Source organism: Echinops telfairi, unplaced genomic scaffold (assembly GCF_000313985.2).
Source record: "Echinops telfairi isolate 266 unplaced genomic scaffold, ASM31398v2 ScPeMD7_3;HRSCAF=10, whole genome shotgun sequence".
Classification (NCBI taxonomy): Eukaryota; Metazoa; Chordata; class Mammalia; order Afrosoricida; family Tenrecidae; genus Echinops; species Echinops telfairi.
The window spans coordinates 9,183,948-9,199,660 of record NW_022103899.1 but is presented as its reverse complement, the minus strand read 5'-3'; the positions used below and the strand labels follow the sequence as shown (position 1 = coordinate 9,199,660).

The 15,713-nt window shown below is 41.8% G+C and overlaps 1 protein-coding gene, 1 non-coding gene and 1 pseudogene across 3 annotated transcripts in view; 1 reads left to right on the top strand and 2 right to left on the bottom strand.

Moving 5' to 3' along the window:
• Positions 1 to 6,904, bottom strand: part of DUSP19 (dual specificity phosphatase 19) — a 32,476-nt gene extending 25,572 nt beyond the window's left edge. The window contains exon 1 of one of the 2 annotated variants that reach the window (XM_030887284.2): positions 6,538 to 6,904. In XM_030887284.2, coding sequence (XP_030743144.1) covers positions 6,538 to 6,763 — 226 coding nt within the window. In that variant the 5' untranslated portion in view covers positions 6,764 to 6,904. The remainder of the gene's footprint in view (positions 1 to 6,537) is intronic. The other variant, XM_045296113.1, reaches the window with a different exon arrangement.
• LOC115872060 lies at positions 5,205 to 5,340 on the top strand. The gene has a single exon (XR_004047624.1). It is a non-coding gene; the product is annotated as a small nucleolar RNA SNORA71 (small nucleolar RNA).
• Positions 6,905 to 7,087: 183 nt separating the features above from the next.
• The window catches only part of LOC101649167, a 10,836-nt pseudogene continuing 2,210 nt past the window's right edge, over positions 7,088 to 15,713 (bottom strand).

Here is a 15,713-nt window from a genome sequence, read left to right as displayed (position 1 = left end):
AAGGGAGTGCCAAGGATAGACTTTGGGGACAGGGCGTGGCACCCCATCAGACTTGACCGGAGGACAGTCCTAGAGGTCAACAAACAAACCTTGAACTATTTACAGATTTTTCTTTTTTTTCTTTTTTTTTGCCTTTGTTGTTGTTGTCATCATTTTTGTTCCTTTGGTCGCTTTGTTTTGCTATATCTTGTTTTTTTGTGTATGTTATTAGATCTGAAGGTCTATCTAGATAAGATAGGCTGGATGAACAGCCTGGAGGAGAAAACAACAGGACCGATGGTTCCAGGGGGACATGGGAAAGGGAGAGGTGGGGGAAAGGAGGTGGTGTTGACTAACCCAGGGATGGGGGAACAACAAGTGATCCAAAGATGAGGGCAAAGAGGGTGTAGGAGGCCTGGTAGGTCTTGATCAAGGACACCGTAACCAAGAGAAATCACTGAAATCCACATGAAGGCTGAGCATCATAGTGGGACAAGAGGAAAGTAAAAGGAAATAGAGGAAAGAATTAGGAGGCAAATGGCATTTATAGAGGTCTAAATAAGGCATGTACATACGTAAATATATTTATATATGATGATGGGGAAATAGATTTATGTGCTTATATTTGTAGGTTTAGTATTAAGGTAGCAGATGGACATTGGGCCTCTACTCAAGTACTCCCTCAATGCAAGAACACTTTGTTCTGTTAAACTGGCACTCCATGATGCTCACCTTCCCTAGACAATCACTGAAGACAAATGTGTACATAAGCAAATGTGTTGAAGAAAGCTGATAGTGCCCGGCTATCAAAAGATATAGCGTCTGGGTTCTTAAAGACTTGAAGGTAAACAAGCGGCCATCTAGTTGAGAAGCAACACAGCTGATATGAAGAAGCACACCAGACTGTGATCACGAGGTGTCAAAGGGATCAGGTATCAAGCATCAAAGAGCAAAAAATCCTATCATTGTGAAGGAGGAGGAGTGCAGATTGGGGACCCAAAGCCTATCAGTAGGCAACTGGACATCCCCTTATAGAAGGGTCGCAGGGAGGAGACAAGCCAGTCAGGGTGCAGTGTAGCAATGATGAAACACAACTTTCCTCTAGTTCTTAAATGCTTCCTCCCCCGCCCCCCCACCACCACTATCATGATCCCAATTCTATCTTACAAATCTGGCTAGACCAAAGGATGTACACTGATACAGATAGGAATTGGAAACACAGGGAATCCAGGACAGATAATCCCTTCAGGACCACTGGTGAAAGTGGCGCTACTGTGAGGGTAGAGGGAAGGTGGGGTTGAAAGGGCGAGCCGATTATAAGGATCTACATTTAACCTCCTCCCTAGGGATGGACAACAGAAAAGTGGGTGAAGGGAGACATTAGACCGTGTGAGACATGACAAAATAATAATAATTTATAAATTATCAAGGGTTCATGTAAGTTTTTTAACTTACAAAATAATATTTTTTTAAAAATCAAACACCCACAAAAAGATCTAATGCCAGCTGGTTTGGGAACACCCAGTAGTTTAAAGACAATACTGTTGTTCCATAGGATCCCACCCACACTCCAATCTCTTCCAGATCAGATCACTCACATTTAAAAACGGCCTCTAGTTAAGAAGCAAGGTCACAGGGGAGAGCAGTTGAACTGAAACAAGTTATGCAATTCAGACGACAGGGCATTCATTATTTCAGATATTATGCATTCTTGAAATAGGTACCATTTCCAGTAATTGTGGGCATTTTGTTCTTGTCTTTTTAAAAACTTCACCTAGCTGGAAAATCAGCTGGCTTCTAGTACATGACTTTAGGTAGCTGCTCTGGTGACACTGTGTGGCTGCTTACCACAAGGCTGGCGGTTCAAACCCACCAGCCACTCCATGGAAAACAGTTGCGGTTAGCTCCTCCTGTAAAGATTTATAGCTTGGAAACCTTATTCAGGGCCACTCTGAATTGAAATTGATGCAATAGCAGTGGGTTGATGAGTACATTCTTGGAAACCCTAAGCAGCAGTTAGTTCTACTCTGTCCTGTATGAACACGATGAGTCCGAATTCACTTTAGTGGCAGTGGGTTGGTTTTATATTGTTGGGGTTTTGGGTTTGTTTGTTTTGGCTCACAGAAGGGTCCTGAATCTATATACTCATAGAAAGGCCAGCAAGTGTACTGCCCAGTTCATCTCTGGATGATACCAAAGTCACAGGCTCCTCAGTGATCCCACACCCATTGCGGTCTAGTACAATTCTGGCTTATAGCAACACAATAGGTCAGAGAACTGCCACGGAGGGTTTCCACAGCGGTAATCTTTAGGGAAGCAAGTTGCCATATAGTTTCCTGAAGCAGCGGGTGGTTTCAGACACCTAATCATTCGGCCACATACTTTAACCACTGTGCCACTAGGGCTCCTACCACAGAGTTTTCATGTGAGTTAAATATGGATGGTAGATAGGTATGTGCTGTGTTATTCTGTGTAATGTTTTAACACATTTGAACGACTTCCTGATTTTAAAGGAGTGTGCTCAGTTGCCTATAGGAAGTCTTACACCAAACCAACCTAACCTGACTTCCATAGTCATTAATGACGCATAGTGACCCTGCAGGGCAGAGTAGAACTGGCTCCGTTTATTTTTGAGACTTTAAGGGAGCAGAGAGCCTCAACTTTCTCTGGTAGAGAGGCTGGTGGCCCACTATGTAATCCTAATCCGCCAAGCCTGGAAGTCTTACGCATCTCCCAAACCCACAGCTACCGGTCAGTTCTAACTTTTAGGGATCCGACAGCCCAGAGTAGAATTGTTCTTTAGGTGTTTCCAAGGCTGTAAACCTGAACGGAAGACAGTTGTCACATCTTTCTCTCAGGGAGTGACTGGTAGACTCAAATCTTCATCCTATCAATTAGCAGCCAAGTCATCACCAGGGCTCCTATACAAACCTAGACATCTGTTAAAATTCATACTAAAAACGGAAAACCACAACAGTCCATTTTATGCACAATAAAAATAATAACAAAGAAGTTAATGGAATGATAAATAGGAATAAGAAGGAGGTCTAATAAAAGTAACAATTTAGTTATATTTTAACATGACTTAAATTACTACTGTTCATTACTTCAGCAAAGCAGTGCTATAGAAATGTTACAGATGAGTTGAGTGGTTTAAAAAGAATGCATATATATAATCTATTAGGGTTGAGACTTCTAAGAAGTTCAACATTGTGCAAGCATAGTGAAAGTATCATAAAATAAGAGCTCTAGAATCCTGTTCTATTTTTTGAGACCTTTCTTATGAAAGCACCATATGTGGTATAAAATTTGATATAATAATTTATAATTATCCTTTACAATAATTATTTCATCATCTCAAAATTTAAAAAAGAATTATTTCACTACTAAAGAGGGAAATCATATTCCAAAGAAAATGTGATATAAATTTGTTGGAGCGAATATTCACCCAGATATAGAAGCATGAGTTGTAATCACAATTAAGTAACATAATGTTTATGAAAGAACTTTATAAAATAAATTGCTATGTAAAAGTAAACTGCTGCCTCCCAAGAACATTGAACGAAGGTCATAGAAATCGTCCACTGATGACATCATTAAAGTTTTTCATCAAGTATTAAACAGAAGATCTCAAAATCTCACCAGTTGCAATTCTTAAAAAAAAATGGATATAAACAATATAACAGTATTTTTTACCACCCAAAAGAAATGGTCATTTTAATTTTTATAAAGTTGGGCTTAAGAAAAATTCTAGGGTTTGTGCTGTCAAAATATAATTTTTAAGCACTAAGAGCAGATGTGTCATTTGCCATAATCTTTTATCAAATGATTAGCTATCCATGGGCCTAAGTAAGACTTTTAAATGCACTAGCTGTGTGAATTTATAAACTATCTATAAAAGACAAACAACATTTTTACAGTTCTCTATTTTCTTTATTCCACACCAAAAACAAAAGTGCTGGCAGGAAGCTGTACCGCTTTGAGGAGGTGGAAGGAATTGTAAGAAACAGCCTGAAAGCAGCCCATGTTCTAGAGCAGTGGTTCTCCCCCTTCCTAAAGCCACGACCCTTTCATGCAGTGCCTCATGTGGTGGTGACCCCCCCAATCATACAGTTATTTTCATTGCTACTTCATAACTGTAATTTTGCTACTGTTATGAATCAGGCGACCCCTGTGAAAGGGTCATTCAACCCCCAAAGAGAAGACCAAATCGGATCAGAAACAGCCCCTGCATCATTCCTGTAGAAGAATTTCAGATGGGTCCCTCAGGAACAAGGTTCTTGTAACAGAGCGGAAAATGGTCTCTCTCACAGAGACTGATGATGTATCCCATTTCTTAGTCCAGAAGGGAAACCACAGAAGGACTAGTCTTAAGGTTCAGCGAAGCCTCTGGAAGGATGAATGATACACCAAAACCTTACCAAAATGAGTCAATACTATTATTACTAAAACAATAACAGCAGCAGCAAAACACCAAACAAACAAATAAACAAAAACCACCCCAAATGAGAACCAATTGCTTCTGAGTTGATCCTGATTCATGGCAAGCCCAGGTGTTGGAGAGAAGAGCTTGGGTGCATAAGACCGGTCTCTCAAGGCTGGGACCTTTGATAGCAGCAGATTGTTAGGTCTTTCTCGGCAAAGCAACACAGGCCAAGTTCTCACTGCCGATCTTCTGATAAAGAATCAAGCATGTGTACCTGTCTGCAACACCCAAGACTTCCATTATTACCATAAGAGAAGCCACATAACTGAAATATAAACCTGCGCACATGGCTTTGGGGAATACCAGAGAGGATAATTGCATTACCTCACCTACCAAATTAGGTCTGAAAGCACAGACCATTTGAACGAATCCAGTACACGGACAGGGAGCAGTGCTTTGGCATCAATTAGATTTGGCCTTGATTCCCAGCTATACCATTCACAAAGTGTGTTACTTGGGCAAGTTATTAAACCAGGTAGAAATCCCAGTTCTTATTTGTAAAATGGAGCAGAAAATCCCCACTTCGCTGCATACTTAATAGGAGTGATAACCAGTTCAGTACTCTTTCTGTGACCCACAGGCCTAATTGTATAAATATCACCAAGCCATTTCATCTTTATGAATCTTAATTTATCTCTAAATGACATTATATTAACATATTGTTGATTAATTTTTTTAAGTTTTGTTTTTAGTTATTGACAAGAATATGGCCTGCAGTACTTTAAAAAAAATTAATGCGACCTGCATTCGAAAGTGGCCTCGGACTGCCCGTGTCCTGGTCATCAACGATGCAGGGAGAGCGATTGCGGACAGCCGTTTCCCGTGTTTGGAGGGTTCGGCGTACCTGTCCCTGCAAATGCCGGTGTTTTCACGCAGTTCTACTTCTCTCCTGCCGGCACCGGGGGCATCGGGAGCCGAGAAGAATTCTGTGGTGACGGCGGAAGCCTTTCCAAGAGAAAGCTTCTTGGAGCACCGCTCCCTGAGCAGTGGATCATTGAAGCAGACCCCACGGAGACAGAAACATGGACAACGGACGCTCTCCGGGTTATTTGGAGTTGATCTCCGGCACTGGAACAAGCAAGTGTGGAGAGTGGGATTGTTGCCACCGTGCAGCATCACGAGACCCTTACCCCGTCACCTCAGCCCAACATGGGACACCTGTCCGCTCTGCAGGAGAGGGGTGAGAGGAAGGCCTGAGAGCCCAGAATTGGCGCGTCTTCAGTGGCCCTTTCAAAGCAGGGCCACAGGCCCCTGCCCTGGGAAATGGAGGCTGGGGAGTCCTGCCAGTAGCCAACCGTATCATCTCCCTACTTAGACCTGCATCACTTTTTTTGTTTGGTATGTGATCAAATGTAAAATAAACTACCAGTTTCGAAAAAAAAAAAAAAATTAATGCACAATAGTTGAAAGTAGGTTTACATCATTATTCATTTATAAATAAAGAAATTCAGACTTATAAGGAATAAATGACTTGTCGATTTATTCTTTGGGTTTTCCATAATACAAGGATTAGTAATACTGTCAGACTTCTCCCTGTGAAATGAAACTCGTCCTACTACTTAACTCTCCATAAACAGACACCGCGACTGGATGTGCTTGCTCAATGTATGCATTCATATGGTTTGTAACAGCTCAACAGGTAAAACAAACACATACTTATTTCAAATATTAGATTTTCTAGAACTAAGGCTTGTCACTTGTTACCTTTGCTACATAAAAGCATTCTTTTAAATTTGATGATTAAAAAAAATCAAAAGGCTAAATTCTTTTATGATCCAAAATATACCAACTTCCTCCAGAGAAAATTTAAAATCCTGGGAGAAAACTTCTAAAATTCAACTGGCTGGTCCCATGTGCTACTAGGATAATATATTTCCCTCTCCAGCTAGCTAATCAAACTTCCATACCCCAAAATGGAAACACTTCCATTTTTGGAAACATTTCCATTTCTTCAGAAGGACAGCTGGCGGCATAGATTATTACACTACGGGGAAAGTAAAGAAACATGGTAAAAAAATAAATAAGAACAAAAAATAGGAGTCAATGAGTTCGTGGCAAATCAATGTACTCACCCAAGAGCAACCATGGCTTAAGAACACCAACTTGCAGGTCCAAGCTATGGTCCTGCACATAACCACAACCACCCCCACTGCTTGGCTCTGTTTCTTCCAAAACATGGATTCTGGCATCTTTCCACGATTCTATAATTTTCTTTCCAGTTAGTGTTGTCACCCTGGTGCATTGCTTCCTGAGATTATTCCGGGAGAATGCTTTAATTTCCTGGTTAAGGGAGTGCATTACATGAGCAGGAACCAATGCAAGTCAAGAGACAGGCTGACCTGCTTGTCCCTATTGCTCCGGAAACAAATGCCCCCTTAGAAGGGTTCCCTCCTCCAGGTCCCACAGCGGCCAGGTGCCAGGAGGGAGAAATGCCCGGCTTAGTTGCCCCCGTGCGTCGATGGAAGCTGGCGTGTGATTGGCCGATGAGAAACGGGCGCTGATTGGGTGCAGTTTCATCTTTCGGTCTGTCCAAAACCTGCGTCATCCCTACAGATTCCAGGCATATGCCAACGACTTTTCTTATCCTTCCTGTTTTAATCTAGCTTTATTATACAAACGGAGTTAGACTTCGTTGGAGCGAGAGCTGAGATTCTTCGCTGTTTCATTAAAAGCAGTGGTTTCGAGTGACGTCACTAGCAGGCGTGACGGTGGACGGCCCTGGTTGGCGGCGCAGTCTCGTTGCAAACCTCCCTCCTTGGCGGAGCCTTTCTTGCCGCCTGCTTTTAGAGGGATGAAGACTAACGTGACTCTGAAGGAGTGGTGGGGATGAGGTCAGAGAAGTGATAGGGACTGTGATGTTATTCTGAGCGAGATGGGAAGCCACTGGGATGACGTCGTAGACCCCACCTCCCGCCGTGAGGAGTGCTGCCCAGTGCACCCTGGCCTGCTTGCTGTCTCTACTGCTCAGAGTATTGACCACTATCTATCAATCCTGAAAGGATTGCTTCAGAGATGGCTCCTCTGAAATTATGCAGAAGTTCAATGTTGCTTCTCCTTCCTTTCCTGTGCCCTTCACACTTTCTCTTTCTGCCATGAATGCCAGGGGAACTGCCTAGGTAAATGGTTGTGTGTGTATGTTTAAATAAAAGCCGAAAAAGAAACCGATTTCTTCATTTTAATTACTTAAAATTATGTTTCTGTATGCAGACTGACAAGAACTTAAACTTTACAGACTCTCCAAGTTCTGCTCCATTTTCAGCATCTTGATAGCTGCTGAAGAGGCTTTTCTGCAGTAAACATTCACCCTGTTCATAAGAAGCACTGCACCAAGTCTTTCCTTACAGGGACTTGGAGAAAATCCAGGGCACATTCAAGTTTACGCGACAGATAAGTTATATAATCTGGTTACAAAGGAAGTCTCTGTTTTGCAAAGGAGATAACAATATTCCTTTGAGTAGTAATGCTTCTTAGCTCTCTTAACGTGTAATTTTAAATGAATTTGACATGATGTATAAATACATAGACTGTGAGGAAATTCTATTTATAAAAACATATTCTCCAACACTACATTAACATTGTGGTTGTTGTTGAAATTGTGGAGCTAAACCTTTTCTCCCAGTTGGAAGAAGAGTGAAATTTCAGCCCAGGCCATCTACAGAACTATAGTGTAATTATTTAATACGGCTCTTCTTGCCATAGCCTCCATTTTGTGATGCATTGTAAATTCTAGCCTCTTAAATCTGTGATTATAACCCCGTTTTGGAGTGAGTTATCTGTTTTCTAACAAGGCAGGAGTAATGTGGGATATAAATTGAGTCCCCACTAGAGGTGTGAAACTCAAATTATTACCCTCTGCTTGCTTTGGAATGTGGTCTGCAGACTGGTCATTATCTTTGGCACAAAGGGATAAGTGTTGTCAAACCATAAAGTCCCCAGATCAAACCCACCAATCGCTCCATCGGTTTACCATCAGGGTATATGCACCTGTACAGATTGACAGTCTCAGATACCCAATCTAGGGTCACACTGAGTTGGAATAGATTACACAGCAGTGAGTTTGGTTTTCGTTTTTGCTTGATATCATGTTAAAACATGAGCTGACTTCTGGTTTTGAGATGGTCCCTTAATAGGCAAACCACCAGCAGCCTGCTCAACAGAAAAGCAAGAAGCTGGGATCACAGATGAGCTAAAACTAGACCCTGCCCACCTAGATGAGCAGAAGTAATGTTCTCCTACACTAAATGTTTAATATCCGAGGGCAAAAACTACCCTTTGTCAAAGCCTTGGAGCTGGACAAGACCCTATCTTTGTGACCACATTCTGTCTGCCTCACTTTCTGACTGAGCAGGTACCGAAGACTAGTGACAAGTCACTGGTGATTAACACCAATCAACACTACTTACTGCCCTAATGAAACCTCTAGCCCTGGACTCAGGAAGTCAAGCGAGCAATTTTGAAAAAGTCCATTCTCTTGCTCTGGTCCTGCTTCTGGCTTTCCTCTGCCAGAACTCTAGCTCTTGGCACTTGAACCAACAACCTACTCTCTGGCCTGTTCACCATCTTCCCTAGCCTTATGAGTCAACAGCCCATTTGGTAAAAATGAAGAGAATCATCTAGACAGACATCTGGGACTTGTCCTCATCCACAACCACCTGAGCCATTTCTTTGATGGTTAGTGAGTTCTGTGAGGTGTTGAAGCAAGTTGTGGAACCCTGGGACATGAAATAGAACACTGAGGAGAGGAGTGGTTGTTAATATGAGGGTCTTGGGACATCTTCCACTTTGACCTCATTGCAACCAGCTTGGTAAAAATCCTAAAAATTTTATTTTATAGGGACACTCTAAAACAAAGAACTTATACAACCATAAGTTCATAAAAAACAATGCTAACACTGAATCAATCAATTAAGCATAACAATTGATCAAAACAACGACCAAAAATAACTGCCAATTATTGAGCACTTATTACCTGCTTGGTACTGGGTTTATCAGCAATGTTTAGATTCTTAGTGGCCAGGTGCGTACAGTTGCTTTACACATTTGCCCCATTTGATCTTACCATAAGCTTAAGATGTGGATGGAATTAGAATTGCCTACAGTTTGTGTACAACTGAAGACACCCAAATGCAGAGCAGTCAAATAATTTCTGGTAAGTCTAGAACCACTAACAAAATGTAGGTTTGTTTCAGTCCAAAGTTTAGTCTTTAATGTCTATGGCATATGTGTTAGTCCAGGTAGACTAGAGAAACAAATTCATAGACACTTCTATGTGTGTAAGAAAGAGTTTTAAACAAAGGTGATTGTACATCAAGAAAACATTCCAGCCAGATCAAGTCCATAAGTCTGATATTAGCCCATATGTCCGATACCAATCTATAAAGTCCTCTTCTGACTTACGAAACACATGCAATCACACAAAGCAGGCAGATCACAAGCCAGTGGGTGGGAAGTCTTGTAAATCTGTGGCGTTGTAAGCATCTCAGTGCTGGCAGGGGTCTCCACTCGGCTTCTCTAGCACCAAGGGCTGCTTCAGGGGACGTCCATGTGGCTTCTCCAGCTTAAGGCACTAGCGTAGTTCTATGTGTCTTGTCAGGTGCAATGTCTCCCAGGGAGTCAGCAGAGAGAGAAATGTCTCCCGCCTCCAAGGAGGAAAATCCAGATTTCCCAGAATTCTTGGGAGAAAGCCATGCCCACACAGAGGCCTCCTTGGCTATGATCTGATTGACAGACTAGACTCCACTCCTTCACTCTTAATCTTCTCAAGTCCCAAATTGACACCAGATTATGTAACTACCACAGTATTCTGCTCCGCCCTCAAAATATGAGTAGTTAGCATGTATTTATTGAACACCTACTATGTGTCAGGTACTGTTAGGGCACAGGGGATAAATTAGTGAAGAAAAACAAAGTCCTTACATTCATAGAGCTTATGTACAAGTTGGAGCCCTGGTGATGCAGAAATTAAGCATTTGACTGCTAACTGAAAGGTCAGTGGTTCAAATCCACCACCCCATTCCACAGGAGAAAGATGTAGTGTTTTGCTTCCATTATGATTGACAGCTGTGGAAACCCTATGAGGGTAATTATCTGTCATAGGGTCATTATGATTCAACTCAATTCAACAGCAACAAGTTTGGCTTTTGGTTTTATACCCAAGTTGGATGAGATGGGTGTCAGACAAGGATTAAGTGCTGGTAAATGCGTGTTCATGTAGATCATAATAAGTACTCAATATAAATGAATAAAGTAAGGGAACAGAGTGAAAGAATAGTGTTCTATTTGCAATAGATTGACGAGAGAAGGCCACTCTAATAAGTGTAATTTGTGCAGAGACTTGAATCAACCCTGGTGGTAGGGATTCCTAGGCGGAAGGAACAGAAATTGTTGATCAGAGTTTACTTATCTTGATGAGAAGTGGGGCTGTCCAAGGAGCAGCAGGGTGACTAATGTGACTGAGGGATAGAAGATTAGGACAAAGATGAACTGATATGGGTTTTAGGATGTTATTCTGAGCAAGATGGCAAGCCACTGGAATGATGTGGTGGTCCCTGTGATGTTTGTTGCCCAGTTCATCCGTCAATGCATGCCTGATATCTCCCCTACTGCAAGTGTTGTCAGCTCTCTGTAGCTGAGGCAGCCCATGAATGAATTGATACCTGCCACCTGACAACACTTTCAGAAAGGGGGACGTTAGACATGCCTGAAATAACACTCTTTAGGGGATAGCCCACTCCCTTGATTGTCCATGTGGGAGCATAAATGTCTAGCCATCTTAACACAACACAGGACAGTTCTGAAGGGTCATTGTATCATGAGAGCCCAACATAGGGTTGACTGATCCTGTCATAGGACCTGCATAACAGCTTAGTTTTTCCACTTGCCCAATCCGGCTTCTTTGCCTTCTCTTCAATAAATGTTGATCCAGAGGGTGTTCTTTTTTTTTTTTTTAATAAAAATGTAATGTGTTTTCAGTCAAGGTTTACACAGCCAATTAGGTTTTCATTGAACCATTTCTATACAACTTGTTCAATGACACTGGTTACACTTTTTTTCAAAAGAAAAGAGAAAATAATAAATCAAAATATAGGATAAATTAGGAGTGGGTTTAAAGGGAAAACAAATAAGATGTTAAATTTTAACCTAACTACAGCTGCAATAATTCACTTTCTGATGCACTCTGCTTGTGGCCAGGGCTTTTCCCATGGCTGTGTGGTAGTTACATAATATGGTGTCAATTTGGGACTTGAGAGGATTAGGAGTGAAGGCATGGAGTCTAGTCTGTCAATAAGGTCCTAGCCAATGGGTCCTCTCTGCGGGCATGCCATCTGCTGAGAATTCTGGAAACTCCTGTATTTTCCTTCTTGGAGGTGGGAGACACTTTTCTCTCTCAGCTCACTCCCTTGGAGATGCTCTACTGACATGACACATGGCACTATGCCTTGGAAGCTGGAGAAGCCACATAGACCTACTCTGATGCAACCAGACCTCTGGAACTGGAGAAGCCACATAGAGGCCCCTGCCAGTTCTGAGATGTTTACAACACCACTGGATCCAGAAGACTTCCAACCCACTAGTCTGTGATCTTCCTGAATTCTGTGTTATTGCGTGTGTTTCGTGAGTCTGAAGAGGACTTTATAGGTTGGTATTGGACATATGGGCTATTGGACTTATGGACTTGATCTGGACTGGGCTGGGATGTTTTCTCAATATTCCATTGCTCTTGTATAGAAAGCTTTCTTATTCACATGAGTGTCTATGAATTTGTTTCTCTAGTCTACCCGGACTAACATACTGTTCAATGACCCCAGGGTATTCAATGGAGGCTATTCCTCATGGGGTCTGTGAAAATGGACTTGGCTTTCACTGTCATCTGTATCTACAAACTGGATACTCAGAATTTAATATTTCCTTCCTCTGATCTTGGATTTTGTTATATATATAATCCTTAGATCACACAAGCTGATGTGCTCATTCCATATGGGCTTAGTTGTCACCTCACTTAGATCACTACTTGTTTTAAGATAATCGTTTAAGACCATAGTCACTCTACTTTTTGATAGAAGAACACCATCTGATCTTTTTGCCACACTTTGCCATAGTACCCTTATCTTCAGTGATCCCTTCACAAGACTAAGTATTAAGAAGGACAACATCCTAAAACTGATTGTTCTTAAGTTAAATGTGAGAACAAACTATTTTCTTATATCTAAGCTTATATATATTTTTTTTCCTGTTCCTCTCAGTGACATCATTATCAGTGTTTTGGAGGATACTATAAATGACCTCCATGGGGCATTTATTATTTTAATAATACTCACAGCCATTGAGTCCATTTGAACTCACAGGGACCTTAAAGGACAGCACAGAGCTGCCCCGTTGGGTTTCTGAGACTATAATTCTATAGGAGAACAGAAAGCCTTATCTTTCTCCCAAGGAGCATCTGCTGGTTTCAAACTGCTGACCTTGTGATTATAGTCTGACTTGTAACCACGACATCACCAGGGCTCCATTTTTAATCATAATATTAATAATAGTATTGGTAAACTAACTGCTGGCATAGAAATTAGAATGTTGTTGAGATGGGAAAATATTTGTATAGGGGAAAGTGTTTTAGACTAAGTTACATGGGATGTTCCATTATACATCTCAAAAACGTAAGAGGCTGAATCCTGTTTAAGAAAATAATGAGGGTTAGATACAAAGTACAAAAGTTCATTAACATTCATCCCCTATGGCAGAACAATGTCTGCAGAGCTAATACATGTCTTAGAAAGATAAGAAAATGTGAAAGTGTCAAACATATGGTGGTCTTAATTTACCTATTATTGGACAAGTCAACCAGAGAGGTTTGAACCTAGTCCATGATCTTAGGATAGTAGTGTTCCTCTTCTCTTCCTGGGGTGTTACAGCTTTAAAATTCAAAGGAGTAGCTTAGTTCCTTTAATCTTCAGCAGGTGTGTTCAAAGTAAATTCTGGTTCATTTAGTGGGTTTTCCAACTCAGATCTTTCTGGCGTGGCCTATGTGGTAGGCTGTACACCTCTAAAGGACAAGATCTATAAAATCCTAGATCCCCAAGAACTGAAAAGAAACTCTGTTAAACATGCATGATTAGCCAAGAGTACTGGGCAGGTTCTCATGCTTGGGAGACCATAAAGACAATGTCAAGGGTTTTGCTAAAGGGCAAGCCACCCTTCTTTGAGACAGACACCCCCCAGCCCCAATCCTCTTGGTCATGACTTTCCATTAGAGTACTGTATATTGAACATGAATGAATGTAGGCATGCCTACTCCATAGGGATGACTATCATAGGGTGCTGCCATCTGGCATGGATTATTTGGTCCTCTCCTGCCCTTCTAACAAGGAGCTGTCCCCAGCTGGGGTGAGGTCTCCACGGGAGAACCGGTCTTTATGATATATGAGGGCATACCCCCCAAAATGGAATTTTTTTTCAAAGCTATGTGCTTAAATATTTTTACAAAACAACCTTATCACCTTCAAAGTACTCTCCATTACACTTCAGACAGTTGTAAGATCTGCAATTCCATTCTTGGAAACATTTTCCCAACTCATTTGTTTGGATGGCTGACAGCACCTCCCTCATTTTTTTCTTCACCTCTTTTCCATTGTCAAATTGCTGTCCTATCATGTCCCTCATCATTTGCTGAAACAAAAAAAAGTCGCATGGAGTGAGTGAGGTCAGAGGAGTCAGGTGCATGTGGCAAGAAAGGCATGCTGTTTGGGACCAAAATCTGGCACACTGAAATGGCTGTGTAAGCAGGTGCTTGTCATTGTGGCAAAACCAGTCCCCCATCTGCCACAACTTAGGCCTTCTACCCCCACACCCACCGCTCTCCCACACATTGTTACTCTATCTTTTCAGAACCTCTAAATAGAAAGCTTGATTAACAGTCTGACCCGGTGGAACAAACTCCGAATGCACTATGAGTAAACATTTTCTTCTGTTTGGGAAATTGATGGGCCTCCAGAATGAGTTTTGTCATCAATCAACATGTCACCTCTTTTGAAATGAGAAAACCACTCATTCACTTGAGTTTTTCCTGTAGCGCTGTCCTTGTAAGCTGTGTTCAACATCAAAACAGTTTCTGCGGCATTTTCCCCCAGCAGGAAAAAAAGTTTACAGCCGCCCACTGTTCTCTTAAATTAGACATCATCAAAAACGAGGTTCAAACAAAACTGTATGAAAAAATTAACTGTGACCAGAGAGAACCTCCCCAGGTGACACCACTGGGTGCACTAACTCAGATCCAGTGACTCAATGCTCATACAAATAAAGAAGTGATAGAAGAGTGATAGGAAGTAGACAGCCTATTGCTCCATTACCTATATCAGATTGACCTAAGAACCACTGCCTGTCTTTGTGTTGGTGTTTGCCTTGATAGCAATGGTTTCATACAATATCTGTCTTTTTATTCTTTGCAAATATTAATGTATGACATTTCTTCAAAAAACCATCCCAGTTCCCAGTTCAACAGTAAAAGGAAAGATACAACATAACAAAGCAAACTACCAGCATTTGCTTACTTTAGAGCTCACGGCATAGTTTTCATTCCTATTCGACAGTTCGGTTCTCTGTTTTGGAGCATGAATTGCTTTTCAGAAGAAAACCCTGGGGTGGCAGAGGTGTATGTGTGCCAGGGGGAAAAAACCCAGGGAGGGGCCATCCTGGGCATTTCTCTGGTAAGACAGCCACGTGAGGAGGTAGTTATTCTGAGAACTTCTCCAACAGAGAACCTTGCACTGATGTGCTAAGAGCTGGGCAGTCCAGGAGCTTCTTGATGAGACTGAAGGCAGCAGTAGCAACAACCCCCCCCCCCCTAGGAAGGCAGCACCGGGTGTCAGTGCAGCTCGAAAGTGGCTCTTTTCTGATAGAACTTGTGAAGCGTTTTGTTGTATCACCCTTCATGACAGTCAACCCCATGCAACCTTGAGCCCCACCATTACTGTTATTGAGTTGTTTCATTTGGTATTGATGAATTTCTCTTAACAGTGTGTAAAAGGCATATAGAGTTTGGGGTCTTAAAGGCTTAAAGGCAAACAAGCGGCCAGCTAGCTGAGAAGCATCAAAGCCCATATGGAAGAAGCACACCCACCTGTCTGACCATGAGGTGTACAAGGGATCAATTATCAGACATCAACGAACTGAAAATCATATCAGTGGGTGCCCGCTTTACTGACACAACCACTGAAGACAAACGTGTGCATAAGCAAATGTGGTGAAGAGAGCT